We start from the raw sequence: 16,327 nt of genomic DNA, 5'->3' as shown, positions 1-16,327 counted from the left end.
TCTCTCTCTCTCTCTCTCTCTCTCTCTCTCTCTCTCTCTCTCTCTCTGTCCTCTCTGTCTCTGTCTCTCTGTCGCTCTCTCTCTCTTCCTTTGCTCCCTTCCTTTCTTCTTCTCCCTCCCCCTCCCTCCCCATCCCTTGCTTAGACTGCAAGTGCAGTAGTCACTCATAGGTTTGATCCAATCACTGATAAAATTTTAACCTGCTAACTTTTTCTTACTTAGATAAATCCTCTCCTCCTCAGGTAAGCTTAGGTGCTCAACCAGTTTTTGCCAGACTTAGTGTGGACATCTGATCATCTTTAACCCCACCAGGAATCAGAACTCTTAGGTTCCCCAGTAGCAGAGATTACAGGCATATGCTCAGTGGTTACTATTGTTGATGTTATTGAATCTTTAGGAGGAAAAAGAGAGACAGAGACATGGGAGGATGGGAGGGAGGGAAGAAGGGAGGGAGAGAGGGAGGAAGAGGGGGAGAGAAAGGGGGGGAGGTAGTTTATTTTACACATAATACCTCATACTCTTGCTCTAGAGATCAAGAAAAAATTCCTTTTTAATTTGGTGCCTATTGTGAGAGAGAAAGAGAGAGAGAGAGAGAGAGAGAGAGAGAGAGAGAGAGACAGAGGGAAAGAGACAGAGAAAGAGAGAAAGAGAGAGAGAGAGAAGGAGGGAGAGAAAGAAGAAGAGAGAGGGAGGGAAACACAGAGAGAGAGAGAGAGAGAGCACTTTGCTGTTGATCTCTTACCAATGATTTGGAGTCAGTGTGTTCATGAAAATCCATCCACAAATGTTGTAGCTAATATTAAGCAGATATCTTTATTGCATCAACAGAAGAAAAGGGACAAAAATATATTAGTGCTAGGGATGCTGATGGAAACAAACACATAAGAGCCAGTTTCTCAAAGCCCTCCATTGATGCTTAGTGTTTTTATGTCCTCCGGGGAGGATTATCTTGATTAATAATTCCTTAACAGTCTTCTGTTTTGTAAATCTGTCAGCAGAAGAAAATTACACTTTTTGTTTTTGGTTACATTAATAGGTGACTTGGGCAGGATGCCTTTTAGGTGCATATATTCTAAAAGTGGAACAGGGTCAAAATTTAAAAGTTCTGGCAAGCCAATGTTACTTAATGGACATCATAGAATCATTGTTCTAGAACTGGAAGGGACCTTAGAGATACCTAATCTAATCCCTCCATTTTACACATAAGGAAACTGAGATGAAATGTTTTGTCCAAAGTCTCATAGATTCTACGTATAAATGATTTTGTGTTTTTTTTTTTTTAAAAAGGTAGACTAACTTATTGTACCATCATTGTATTAACTGGAATTCAATTATAGCACCATGACTCTGTGACTAGAATAAACCTCTCTCTCCCTTCCTCCCTTCCTTCCTCCCTCTCTCTCTCTTCTTCTTCTCTCTCCCCCTCCTGGAATAAACTCTGTGGCCATTTCGTCAAACCCCTTTATTTTGCAGATGAGGAAAATGAACCCTGAAGGTGAAATAACTTGCTCAAAATTACAAAGGTGGCAGAACCATGTTTTGAACTCAGGTTTTCCAATTCTATCTCTGGTGTTCTTTCCACCGTGCCATACTGAATCGTTATCATTAAAAATAATTTCGCCGAGACTTCATGAGATTTTACGTAAGAGATTGAAAGACATTATAGAATTTTTCCAGAACAAAGTATTTTTTTTACAGTGAAGAAACTGAGAATCAGACAGATTGTCATATGTCCAGGGTCACCTGGCTAGTAAGTAATTAAGCCATTACTTAACCCCAGTTCTCTTGACCCACAGTCCAGTTTCCTTTTGACTTCAGCATATCCTAACCATTGATATTGTGGATAACCAAAGAATATGTGTTAGACACATATGGCATTGTTCCAGGTACAATACATAATGAGTAAAATAGAGATGACCCCACTGGATCTAATAATCTTAGACAATGCCATTATTTTAAAACTTGAGATTGAGATGTTAGGAGAGTCTATTTTAACATCTACAGTATTGAAACTGAAAGTGTTGGTCTATTCAAAAATAATGATGATTCAAGAGGAGTAGTTAAAGAAATTACATTAAATCAGGCCCTTTTTTTACTCTTTCCTTCCTTCCTGCTTGAAGTACTTTATTGATGTAGAAATATAGTTTCTGAATTGATTCCCTACCACATTGCCTCCCTTCTAATTCTCCTTTACTTCCTTTAATCACTACTTTGATGGAGCCAGGGCCAACCTAGGGAGTCAGAGACCTCCACCTACATGGAATGTTAAGTTTAGGGAACAAGAAAACCTGTTTGGCTGGAATCTAGAATGGGTGAATGGGAGTCATGCACAGTAAACCTGGAAAGGAAGGATGGGAACAGATTGTGAAGGGTTTAAAATGCTAAACTGAAGAGTTTACATTTTACTCTAAGGCAATAGAAAGCCAATGAAGGTTCTTCAGAAGGGGAATATTTTGGCTAAATTCATATTGGAGAATGGATTGGAGCCTCCCCCAGCCAGCCTCTTCAGCCAATTTTGGTGGCTTAAATCAAATCCTTGTGATATTCAGTAAGACTCTATTCACTTAGAACAATTCACTAAATTTCCCTTATGAAATAAGCAACCCTTAATCATCCTTTGGTCTTTAAATAGCTATGATTTTCATTTTGTGAGGGTTACTCACAAATCTTAAAGCAGTTACATGCAAATGAACTGAGGGATCATAATGCCCTGTATCTCCTAAGTTCTCAATTTGGTCCTTCACCTCATTCTGTGTCTTTAAATTGAAATTTCTATATATTCACATATTATAAGTTTTTGATAGATAAAAATTCATTCTTTGCCCCCTTCACATACAAATAAGGTATCACTCTATATCCTGTACAAGGTAATTTAAACTGTTAAATTTATTCCATAGTGCATTTGATATCCAAGACTTTTTCTTTAGATGAAAGTACTTTTCTGCCCCTGCTAGTGCTAAATTTCTTTATATGAAAGGACAATACATCAGTGGGACAGTACGTCATGCCTGGAAAGGACTCTTTGTCTCATACATGTGCCTAATTAAATACTTCCTTTTAGTCTTAGCTCAACTGTTACCTCCTCCATGGAGCCTTCTCTGATCTTTACTGAAAGCGATTCTGTCTTCTATGAGTCCGTCACACCACTGTTTGAATCTCCCTAGGTATATAATCATATTCTAACTTGTATAATAATTGTGTATGTAGAGATATTATTAGACACATACTAGCTGTGTGACCCTGGGCAAGTCACTTAATCCTGTTTGCCTCAGTTTTCTCATTTATAAAAAGAACTGGAGAAGGAAATGGCAAACCACTCCAGTACCTCTGTCAAGAAAACTCCAAATGGGGTCACAAAGAATTACATATGACTGAAATGATTAAACAAGAAGAAGATATAGTATTCCTCTCATTAGATTTTAAGCTTCTTAAGGCCAGAGGTTATGATTTTACATTTTTGTATCCCAAGACACTAATGCAATGCATTCTTCTATAGTGGATTCTTCATGAATACTTGAAATAATATGAATTTTGGTGATGCCTATTCTAGGAACTCCTTTCACTCTACACCTTTTTACCTTTTTTATATGTGTGTACTTTTTAAAAAATGTATAAATCAAATTTATATAATGATCTGTTTCTGTTTATTAAGGTTCATACCTGATTCCACTGCCAGTATCAGAACTCACTAGCTGTGCAGAACTGGGAACCCTTTGTCAAGGTATGAATATGACATCATTTTGAAAATTTTGTTTTTTTCCAAACATCTGTTTTGCTGTCATATTGTTTTAGATAATGCTTTTGTTATTGTTTTGATTTTCAGTTTCACTTTTCTTTCTTTTTTTCTTCTCAAATTTTGTAAGCCAGCAGCTAGAAAAATAGAAGGATTTCTGGAAGTCTTTTTAGATGTGTGGGTGTACTGTACATACGGTATGAAGAAAGGAATGCATTCACACACTCTGACCAGATTTCCATAAAGCTTTTACTATTTCAAATGTGAATGATTACATGACTTTAACAAGGGTTGATTTCATTTCTTCCTCTATTTTCTTCTCAAGCAGATTGCAAAGGTCCTGTATTAATCCTGACGAAGAATGTTCTAAAGAAGTATTCATGTTCATAAAATGAGAACAAATATTGAAAGTAAATGTAATGCTCTGCTAATTTAACAGGAGACAACCAGATCATTTATCATTTACAATGGGACTTTGATTTCAAAATAACTCCAGGCTTGCTCAGAATTATTGCTATTGTTATTAATGCAATAATAATGAGTATTATTACAGATAATTATTGTGTTAAATAATAATTATATCATGTTCTATATTACATCAATTATATATTATGTACTGAGTAGCTGTGTACTCAATAATATATAATTAATATAATTATATTTAAGTATAATTATTATAATAATAAATTTCATCTTTATTTCCCCCTTATTGCTCCTAATATCCTGATGAGCCCTTTTACCTATATCCTCTACAGATTAAATGCCAAAAGTAGCATTGCATTCTCTGAAATATGGAATCATTACCATGGCCATTTTTGCTAACTGAATTTAAGAAGAAAAATATGTTTTCTACTTAAACCACATTTGTTATTCCTCTAATGAAAAAAATTAACATAAAGGTTCAGAAATTTTGGTTTTGATTTTTTAAAAAATTTGTCTTGGGGTTGATAGGGAAAAAAACAACAATGTATTCTATTACAGATGATAATGATCATTTGCAATTCTTGGTAAAGTATGAAACCAATGAAATTTCAGCAATACAATGAATTATCACCTCACTGCACTTAAACTGATGACTGAATTTAATGACTGAATTCTTTTAAAAAGAAGCAAAGTGTAGAAAAGATAGGAGATCTTTTATGGCATACCCTAGGAAAGCCAAGCTCTGGCCAATGGAAGATTTCTGACTTATATGTTGGTATGCTTACTGACATGTAATGAATTTTAAAAATGCACTGATTACATATATGTATGCACCCACAAGTGGGAATAGGTATGTGGATATACATATTTTATGTATATATTTATATATGAATATGTATGTATATTTATACACACATGCATTCCTTTTAATCTTATTTCAAGTTGAGGAAAAATTTCTCTTATATGAAAATGTATCTCTTCCCAACTACTTAGGAACATTTTTAAAGCAGTACATGAGGTTTTCATCTGTGAATTTCAGTGTTAAAAGCATAAATATGATGTAATGCTTTGAAAATGTCACCCTTGTAGGGATAGCACTTATATAACAGTCCATTGAATTGTGTTTAGTAAAGCTAGTTGGATCTTTAAATGATTGATTTGTTTCACATTTGTTTCTGATTTGGTTTACTTAATGTTTGTATTTTCTTTTCTCAAGGAGAAAGAATCAATCCTTGGAGACTTCACGTTAGTTTCAATGTGGCAGAGTTGCAATGACTTAATTTTGTAGAATCTTAGAATATTTAAAGTGAAAAGAGGACCTTGATGATTAGCTAGTCCGATCTCTTTATTTTGCAGTCAAGAAACTGAAGGCTAGAAGGTCAAAATGATGCAACCAAAATTTACAAAGCAAATTTGTAACACATTCAGCACTAGAATTCAGAACTCTGGTTTTCTAGTCCAGAATCTTTCTACAATGCCATGACGTTCCTAGAACCTTTATGTAGCATTTAACAGTGTCATGCTGAATGATTCCATTTGGGGACATGGAGCCTATCACTTTATTTTTCCTCCTTACTCATTATCAACTTGAAATATGTGATATTTAGTTTCTAGCAGTAGATGACTTCCGTTACGCTCAAGTATGTGTTTTCATGCATTAATGAATGCTAGATTGCTTATCCATATTAACGGTCATGTGTTCCTTTGCAAGATTACATTTCTCTCATCTTTATTGCCAGCTTTATTTACAGCTACTGTAAACTCTTCTACTACACCACCCATTGTCACCACTAACATGCCTGTTACTAATAGAGTCGATAACCAAAGGAATGGTAAGAAATCGCTCCCTTTTTTCTTTGTAATGTCTCCGAAACATTAACAATTGTATTCTGAGGGAAAACCACAAGGGTTTCATCAGTGTGCCTCATATTTAAGATAAACAGATATCTGTATCTATCTGTCTGTCTATGTGTGTGCATAAATATGAGTATATATATATATATATGTGTGTGTGTGTGTGTATAGATATATCATTCATTTTACTTCTTCATTTATCTGAAAGATCAATATGAACAAGGCATTGAATATTATTTTGCTCTGTGTAGTTCAAATTACCAATTTAAGAACCATTTCTCTGCGTTTGTTAGTTAAACTATCTTTTGGAGAAAAGCTGTTTTAAATTTTAAAAATTAAGGAATCAATTTTTTTTGAGGGGGGAAGGCAGGGCGATTGGGATTAAGTGACTTGCCCAAGATCACATGGCTAGTAAGTGTTAAGTGTGTGAGGTCAGATTTGAACTCAGGTCTTCCTGACTCCAGTGCTGGTACTCTGTTCACTGCGCTACCTAAATGACCCAAGAATCAATTTTAATGGTGATTTCAAAAGCATAATGTTTCTTTTAGGAATTCGTAATACTTTTGTTCAAAAACAATATTGGATTTTAACATTTCATGTAACTTAATTTAAAAAAACTATTTATATTGATTTTACGTCTCACTTATGTCAGTTGTACTTATGGTCAACCACTTGAGCACTTCAATCACTTATAAAGGATGGTGTTTTACATTTGTTCTATTTTTTTGCAAGGGAGGAGATTTGCTAATCATTTTAAATCCACAAGTAGTTATGCAATGAATTAGGTGTTTGTTTTTAAGTAACTTGTATATTTCATGTGTACTGCTTATCTTTCTCATTTAATTTTTGAAATCACTGGTATAACTGTACAATTCATTTAAGAAAAAGGAGAGAAAAAGTTAAATTGCTATTTTTATATTAATAAACATAAACGTCTACAAGATACAGCAATCTTGCTTACATTATTTTTGTAATGGACAGCACAGTTCAGGTGCCCCTCCTCATCCCTCTTCATCACTACATCAAGAAGAGTAATGTTCTCACAATTATGCAATGTAAGCAATATATGAATTATTTTTTTCCATCCATTTGATTTATTGAGACAATGACTTCTACAAATTGAGAATATCGTATTCTTACCTGAAGAACCAATATCTAGAGCAGAGATTCTTAACCTTTTTTGTGTCATAGTCCTCTACAGACCTTTTTTTCAGAATGATATTTTTAAATGTAGAAAATAAACTAAATAATCTTGTAAAATAAACCAGTTATATTGAAAGAGGGAAGGAATTTTTCCCTTTCAGGTTCATGGATCCCTGAATTCTATCCCCTAGTTAAGAACCTCTGATCCATAAAAACAAAATTCACATAACTCACTTTCCTTTCTCCTTTAGAAGTTGCATCTAACATCTGTAAGGGCATTTATTGGAACTGTGCACTGTTTTGCATGAAGCAATACATGTAATACATACATACATATGCAAGCACACATATTTATATATCAATGCAACCATAAAGACAGTGAGTCAGAGAAGTATTTTACATGCTTTTAGCATGCTTTTGATACCCATACCAACAAGATTTATGATGAAGCACAAATTCCAAAGTCCCCAAGAAAGTAGCAACAAGCAAAGGTTCCAGTGCATATTTTACATGGACTCCAGCCAGTAGGTTAGAATATTATAATTGTGATTCAGTCATGCACTCTTTGTATGGACATACAAAAGAGCCTCTGTAGACTTCTCCCCCTACTACTGACACATCCTCTGTTGCATGATATGATTCTTACAGGCCCAGACTTGGTGGAGTAGATCTGTAGTCATTCCTCATGTAATTTCTGAGATTCTTGAAAAAAGTCTTTGTCGTCATTTTTTTGTCGTCCTAATTTTATATCATTCGTTGCATTTTGATTTCACCCTAATAGGCAAATATATTAGAATCTTCTGAAAGGGTTTGAAATCTGTAATTCGTGAAAGGAAAATTGAAATCTGATTTTTTTTAAAGAAGGGAAAATTTTTTCCTCAAAACTAAAAAGCATCATTACACAGTAAATGCTGTTTAGTAGTTCTTTAGTTGAAATACAGTGGATCCATCTAGGTTATTATTGTTGGGGTTTGTTTGTTTATTGTCCTGGAAAAAAATGGGCACAACTATCAAACAAAAATGTCCACTTATTAAAAGTTCTTTTAACGATGGACTGGTTACCAATTATTTATTTTTTCTGTCAGTAATATTCTGAAGAGAGAAGCCCATTTGTTACTGTGTCATATACTACTAGAGGTCAAGAAGGATGAAGGTTGAGAAAAGACCATTAGATTTGTCATTTAAAAAAATCACTTACTACTTTGGAGAGAGCAATTTCAGTTGAGTGATGAAAGTCAGAAGCCAGATTGCAGAAGGTTTTTAAGTGTGAAAGGAAGTGGGCAGTAGGGAAAGAATCAGTAGATAGATAGAGAGGACATGATAGTGAAAGGAGTCTCCTGGAGAATATAGGAGAGGATGATACGTAATCAATTCTGCATAAAGATGGATTGACTTTGGCAAGGAAAAGGGCTACTTCTTCATCATGCTGTAACACTGTAATGTTCATTTTCCTATTTGAATACATCATTTATTTAAAACCACTGCTCACTGCTTCCCATTTTCTGTTGAATCTTTTTTAAAATTTCCTTGAAATTAATAACATGACATTATATTAATATGAAAGAATATTCATTTTAAGTATACAAGATAGAGATTAACTGGACCCCTCATTTCATTAAAGAAGTGATTTCTCAGTGAGGATCTTCCTTAACTAACCCAGGTTGACACCTTCTCTATGATTTTATTCTTCTTGTTTAGTTTCAATCATGTCCAACTCTTTCTGACCTCATTTTGGATTTTCTTGGCAAAGATACTGAAGTGGTTTGCCATTTCCTTCTCCAGCTCATTCTACAGATGAGGAAACTGAGGAAAACAGAGTTAAGTCACTTGCCCAGGGTCATACAGCTAGTAAGTGTCTGAGGCCATATCTGAACTCAGGAAGATGAGTCTTTCTGACTCCAGGTCCAGCATTCTATCCCCTATATTACCTAGCTGCCCTTTAATTCTTAGAGAGATCTTAAAGAGAATATAAAGTTAAGTGACAAGGAATTTAAAACAAGTAGGAAACATTTTTGTCATCTAATTTCCCAGCGTTATCTCTTCCCACCTTCTAGTCAAGGAAGAGTATGTCTCCCCTCCACCATTAGCTTGTGCTTATTTACATGACAAAATACTTTCAAGCTTTAGAATTTGTAAGGCATAATGACTTGCTTTTTTTGGATGACTATTTAGGATGCTTAAGATATGATGTATCTAAGGTCTCAGTGTCTGAAAGTTGCTGCATCTATGCATTGGAAGCAGGATAGTACAGTAAAAAAGAGTGGGAGCCCCAGAGGCCCAAGGTTCAAATATTAACTTTGCTGGGTGATGTTATGCAAATCACTTAACCTTTTCAAGCCTCAGTTTCCTCGTCTGTAAACTAAAAGCATTGGATTAGATTTTCTTGTAAGATTCTTTCTAATTTGAAATATTAGGTACTGGTGAAGCTAGGAAGCATGGAAGTTGGCTTCTCAGGATGTGTACAGTGAAATCTTAGGGTCCTTCTGTTTTTGCAGTTGTGGTTTACCATACAGAAGGGGCAAAGCCTTAATGTCCAAAAAACACCATTTCTTCGGTCTTTTAAATGAGTACTACCATTAGTGCTTTTAAATTAGTACGTGAATTAGTAATTAAATTAGTATTAAATTTAAATTTAAATTAGTACTATCTATCAGTGAAAGGAAAACCATTGACTGTCCCTGTAGACATGAAATTCAGTCCAAGGAAAGTCCATTGGAAATGTAGCCCTTTTTGTTTTCTTTCCTATAAGAAAGACATCTTTCTTTCCCCCTTTCTATTTAACTTCAGTTTCTTGTCTGCTATTTCCAATCAAGAGTTCATGTCCCCCCTACTGTATAATAACCTGAGAGGGGAATACTCCAGAAGTATACATGTGATATTTAATAGCTTTCTCGATATCTTCTCAACACCATCAGTCTTTTTTTTACCGTTAACTCCACAGCCATGGAAAGAAACTAAATCAAAATGTTTCAGTACTGCAACTTATATGGAATTACAAAGAAGTACCATTACTCACAGGTCAAATAAAAGACATCTAACTAATATGGGATTTCCTGAAAAGGATCCTGTGACTTTTTTTTGGATACCTTTTCATCAAATGATTCATGTCAAAGAGTCAGGTCTTGATTATAGTCTTAGAAGTTTCACCCAGTTGGGTATTAGATGTACTTTTAAACATTTTCTTTCAAGAAATACATGTTGGGGTTCTACTACAATTCATGACAATGATGGGCTTCAGTAGACAGGACATATATCTTTTGAAGCCTCCATAATTTATGAATATTTAACTTGTACATTTTCCATTTTGGCAGTCCCAGGAGCCATTAATCCTCTAGGTGAGGACAGCTTAGATTCCAGGATAGCACAAAGAAAATTGTCCATCAATTTTTCTTGCCATTTCAAAATATATCCCCTCTAGTAACACATCATGGATCATCCATTTCCTCTGATAACAATGCATCTTCTGCTGCAATAAACCATCAAACGAATCAATATGCCAGAAACTCTACTTCCCATGCCTTCAAAAGGCATTTTATCTTCCTTATGTGACTCACTCAATGACCTTAACTGCTTTTGCAGATCAGAGGTTAACCACAGTGTCAGTCTGTTCAGTGAAATGTAGGAAAAATAAACTGTTAGCTAGACAGATTTCAAAGTTACTTGTAGGAAATAGCTAACATGACTTTTAGCAATTACTTTAGATATTAGACGTAGTAAAATAACATTCACAACAGTTTCTCAAACCAATTAACTAGTATAATCTGTTATTACATTTTAGGTTTTCTCTCCTTCCATTTACTAACCAATACAACTCTAAGGAGGTGACTGGATTTGTAAATTGGTTTCATTCTTGCTGTGATATTGGCATTATATTTTTATTTTCAAAGATAAAAAAGTAGGTTGGAAAACATTTAACCAAAGAGAATAAAATAGAGAAACCATTAAAGAGATACATAAACATTCATAATATTGACATTTTTAATAATTAAAATATCCTACAACACACTACTTTATGTTCTTTTTTTGCTCTTTAAAATATCACTTTTAATCACCAAAGAGCAGTTATGTATTCTCCAGATAGTGGGAAGGAATCATGCTTTTACGAACTTGCCAATACCATGCTTTAGGTCACCATCTAGTGGTAGCTTTTAAAATATTCACCTTACTGTATTTGATAAATGTTCATCAAAATTCCCATAGATCCTTAAAATAGATTTCTGAAATCTGTAGATCTGGTTTTTCTCAGATGCTCAGGACATCCTTTAACTCAGTTATAGAGCTACATTTGGTTATCTGAAAGTTAGAATCTGTAACACCAGATAAACTATCCCAAAGAATAATAAAAATAATGGCATATGTGTGTATGCATATACATATATATTATAATTATATATACACACATACACTCACACATATGTATATCACTTTAACATTTAAAAAGTACTTTTATTACCACAACTCTGTAGAATAGAATACTTAGGCCAAGTAATATTTATTTCCTGGAACAGTTCAGAGAGTCGAGTGACTGGTCCAAGATCATACAGCTAGCACTGGAGTTAGGATTCCAAATCAGGCCTCTGTTGACTTCAGGTCCAGTGTTCTGTCCATGAAATCATTATTCATTTCAAAAAGGAATGTGAAATCAGGCTCATTAAAAACATTGAGTGAATTGAATAGATTGAAACAAGCTGACCTATATACATTAAAACTGTATATTTCAATGTAGCTGTTCATGATCATCTAAACTTATTAAAGAGTAGTGGTTATTGGCCTTGTTTGACTCTGACTCATTTTGGCAGATCATGATGATGAGGACTGAGGTTTTCTTATTGGTAGTTTTCATACTTTTATTGTTCTACCCATTCCTGTTTACATTCCCAACTCACTGTTCCTAACATTTATTATAAACTCAGTGTATGTTTGTTTTGAACTTCATATTGATACTTTCCCAAGGAAGTCACAAGCAAAGAGAGTTGACTAAACATAAAATTCACACTAGAATTTTCCATTTCTTGAGATATACTGTCCCCCTCTCTTCCCTTCAAAAGAGATATAAACCTTTAAAAAAAATACTCTGTTTCTTTCTACATTTTTATAGCTAGATCCTACAAAAATGCCAACTAGAATACATCCATGCAGGTTTAGAAAAGTCTATCGGGCGACTTAGCTTTAAAATATTGTGCAATTTAAACAAATATTTACTGAGTACTTACTATGAACCAGGATAGTTACAGAGGAGAAGAAGGGAAAAAAGAATTAAGAAACCATTTTGATTCTCTTCTAGCCTATAGGATAGTCGGAGACATAGGAGAAGAGAATGAATAACTTAAAAGATGAGGAATAGGGGTGGCTAGGCGGCACAGTGAATAGAGCACCAGCCCTGGAATCAGGAGGTCCTGAGTTCAAATCTTGCCTCAGACACTTAACACTTACTAGCCGTGTGACCTTGGGTAAGTCACTTAACCCCAATTGACCTGCCTTCCCCCTCCAAAAAAAAGCAAAAAAAAAAAAGATGAGGAATAATGTAAAAGTGGGTACAAAGTTATTATGTTAACAGAAGAAAGACCACTCTCAGCTAGGAGCAGGTTAATCAGGGAAATCTTAGAGGTGGCATTTGAGTTGGGCCTTGAGAATGAGTAGGAACTGAAAAGAACAAAGTTAGGGGGGAAATCATTCCTAGAAGGGAGAGCATCCCTGGCAGAGTAACTTGAACAAAAGCTTAGAGGGCGGAAATTGCAGAGAATTGAAAGTGATTCAGTTTCATCCATTTATTTAACATGTTGAGGCAGTTGGGTGGTGCAGTAGTGAGAGAACTGGATCAAAATCAGCAAAATCTGAGTTCCAATCCAGTTTCAGATCCTTGATCACTGTTTAATCCCACACAAGTCACTTAGACTCTTATCTTCTCCAGATCCCTCATCTATCCAATAGCAATAGTAATGAGAATTCTGCAGGGTTGTTGTGACTATAACATGAGACAGGATTTGTAGAGTGCTTTGCAAACCTTAAAGTGTTAAGTAAATGCTATCTATTAATAGACATTTACTACTCTTACTACATGTGGAATATTCTGGTAGATATTGGTGGATACAGAGTTTAAATGAGAAAGAGACTCTTCCATTTTGAAGCTTATGGTCGAGACTCATTCTTAGACTCTGGGATGTGCAAAGAAAGTAGTCGGGTGAGATTAAGTAGGTAGATGGTGTCCAAATCATGGAGGTCCTTAAATACCAAGCTAAGGGGCTTCAATTTTACTTTGATAGGTAATGGAGAGCCATTGAATATTTTTTCCTCATAAGATGACTTGATTAGAACCATGCTTCAAAGCTAATCTAGTAACCATATGTAGGATGAAGGCATTAATAATAATAATAACTAAAATTGGTCTCCCTAAAAATTTGTCTTTATAGTAGAAACAAATGGTTTAGTTGGGGAAAATCATTCAAATTCCATATTTATCATCTTATTTTAATATTTCAAAAGATCCATGATCTGATCAATGAGGATATTCCATCCCCCAAAGTAGGGTACAGTGTTCTAAAATCCTTTATTTAATTGTTGTGCCCTAACTCCCCCTCCTGTCCCCTTCCCCAAAAGCCATCTATTGGTGGCTATCTTCTGATAATGTGCCTCTTTGTCCTCATCTTCGGAGAATAGTCATCTCTAGGGCAGTACTAGAAGTCTTTCTATCTTGTTAAAATTTGCCAAAGCCTGGGTTTCATCACGTAGCTTTTGAGAACTGGGGTCATCTCCATGCTACCATAAGACATTGTTATGGGCCTTTCATGGATCTTTTTTGCTTAACACACAGATAAAGTCTGGCTTCTTTCTTTCTTTCTTTCTTTCTTTCTTTCTTTCTTTCTTTCTTTCTTTCTTTCTTTCTCTCTTTCTTTCTCTCTTTCTCTCTTTCTTTCCTCTCTCTCTCTCTCTCTCTCTCTCTCTCTCTCTCTCTCTCTCTCTCTTTCTTTCTTTCTCTCTCTCTTCCTCCCTCCCTCTCTTTCTTTCTCTCTTTCTGTCATTCTCTCTCTCTGTCATTCTCTCTCTCTCTTTCTGTCATTCTCTCTCTTTCTGTCATTCTCTCTCTCTCTCTGTCTCTCTCTTTCTTTCTTTTTTGGTCTTTCATCTCATTGTTTAGTCATACAGCATCAATTTAACTAACCTTGAAAAATTTCAGTGGCAGAATGTTAACATTGTTTTTCAGAACTCGGGCAAATCCAGCAAGTATTTATTAAGTACCTACAGATTGCCAGGCACTGTGCCTTTAAACATTGAGTTACAAAGAATTCAGTAATATATTTCTAATCCTCCTTGTCATTGTTCTGTATAGGAGAATTAGTGAAGTTAAATCCAGTTATTGCTAAAGAACAAAAGAAATCTTAAAAGGATCCATAGTACTGACTGTATATTTTTTTTAATTTAATTCTTGAGGTTTTTCTTTTGTTGTTTAAATCAGTTCCTGTCCTTATATTTTTCAAGTGTTTATATTTCAATCTCTCATCATGTATAATATGCGATATAAAAGAGGGATAAACTACAACCTTAGCTTAAGAAATGAGAAAAAAAAATGAGAAAACGGAAAGCTGTAGAATTCTAAATAACATAACTAAAAATACAAACTGTGATTTAATGACACAGGAATTTAGAATTAAATTTGATGACTGAACCCTACTGTGGTTACTTATGAGTTTAAAAATAATTAGCGGTACAAAATGAAACAGCATCTTTGACGTTACTTGTTTGTTTTTCCCATCACTTATAGTGAAATTACATGTATCCTTATGAAAAGAATACAACTTTTTTAAAAAATGTTATTTTCAATGGACAGATGGCATAATTTACCGGGTTTCGATGATTATTCAAAACATTCTTCGTCAACCTGAGGTGAAAGTACAGAGCAAGGTTGCAGAATGGGTGAGTAAAGTCTTAAGTCTTTTTTTCTTTTTATCACAAATACAGAAAGCATGCTTTTCATTTCTACCATAATATTCTAATAGTAACAAAACATTTGTCATCTTTGGAACTTCTATTTCTTCCTATAATACCTATAGCTAATATTATATTTCTCTGTGGAGTTTGGATTCAGTTAAAAGACCCTACTTGAGGACCTAGAGGGCCACATGTGACCTTGAGGCCACAGTTTCCCCACCCCTGCTCTAATACATTAAAATTTCAAATATATGTTATGGTGATAATAATAAAAAAATCATATGCAACATCTTGTGAATAAGACAGAGAAAAGGAGCTGTGTCCTTTGGGGTGGGGATAATTTGAATTTTTATGCACATTGTGCCAAATGTTATTTAAGTAACAAAAAGGGGAAAAACAGCAAAGTATTTAATCAGAAAGTAATATTTTTAGATGTCTTGAATCCTAAGGCAGGATTGGTAGGAAAATGTAATCATGTTACTATTTTCTTTAAAGACAGCATAGCTATTAAAATAATCTAATTATGCATAAAAGTTAAATTGGAATAACAATAAAATAAATTAATATCTGAATTTAAAAAGTCAGAATTTAATTAAGAACCCCTTTTAAAAATATAGAATTTTGAAGATACATTAAAAATAATGACTAATAAGAATAATTTAACGGGAAATCTTTAATTTAATGGATGAATAGCATCTGATTTCTCTGATTTCATATATACATAGTGATGGTTTGTTAGCATAAGTTTAAAGAAAGTTTTATTTTTATTCTTGAATAACCCACATTAAATGTTTATCATCCCCCAAATTAGTTCCTACATTAAGAGGAATGACTGACATTTTCAGGAGTCAAAGCACGATTTTATGGAAACCACATGGTCCACTAAGAAATTCTTTCATATACATCATTCATCTTTTTTGAATATTTTATCTACCTTTTCTATAGGGTCTTACAAAGGGTCAGAGTGAACAGGACACAATACAAATGGAACAGATGTAGGCCTTTTATTCCATGAGTTTTCAATCCAAAACCAAAAATATACAGTAACAACATAGATTCTTTATGTATATGTAATGTGGATTGTAAAGAGAGATACAGAACAAGCCCTTATTTACATTTTAACAAATCATATTTTTCTACCATTTATACCTCTCAAATGCTTGGCAGTTTTGCCAAACATATAATATAAATATAAATACATAATATATAAACATACATAAATATATAATACACACACATATATAATAT

The 16,327-nt window shown here is 34.2% G+C and overlaps 1 protein-coding gene across 6 annotated transcripts in view; it reads left to right on the top strand.

The window, feature by feature from the left end:
- ADGRG6 (adhesion G protein-coupled receptor G6) overlaps window positions 1-16,327 on the top strand; it is a 186,545-nt gene that overhangs the window by 99,157 nt on the left and 71,061 nt on the right. For 4 of the 6 annotated variants that reach the window (XM_069077470.1, XM_069077471.1, XM_069077472.1 and 1 more), the window contains 3 exons: window positions 3,653-3,721; window positions 5,896-5,988; window positions 14,979-15,064. In XM_069077470.1, coding sequence (XP_068933571.1) covers window positions 3,653-3,721; window positions 5,896-5,988; window positions 14,979-15,064 — 248 coding nt within the window. The remainder of the gene's footprint in view (window positions 1-3,652; window positions 3,722-5,895; window positions 5,989-14,978; window positions 15,065-16,327) is intronic. The other 2 variants (XM_069077473.1, XM_069077475.1) reach the window with 1 other exon arrangement.

This window comes from Petaurus breviceps, unplaced genomic scaffold (assembly GCF_028583685.1).
Source record: "Petaurus breviceps papuanus isolate PSGF00001 unplaced genomic scaffold, PetGlider_PUasm1.0 90977, whole genome shotgun sequence".
In the NCBI taxonomy this organism is placed as follows: Eukaryota; Metazoa; Chordata; class Mammalia; order Diprotodontia; family Petauridae; genus Petaurus; species Petaurus breviceps.
Note: the sequence above shows the minus strand (reverse complement) of the source record. Positions and strands in the feature narration are given on the sequence as shown.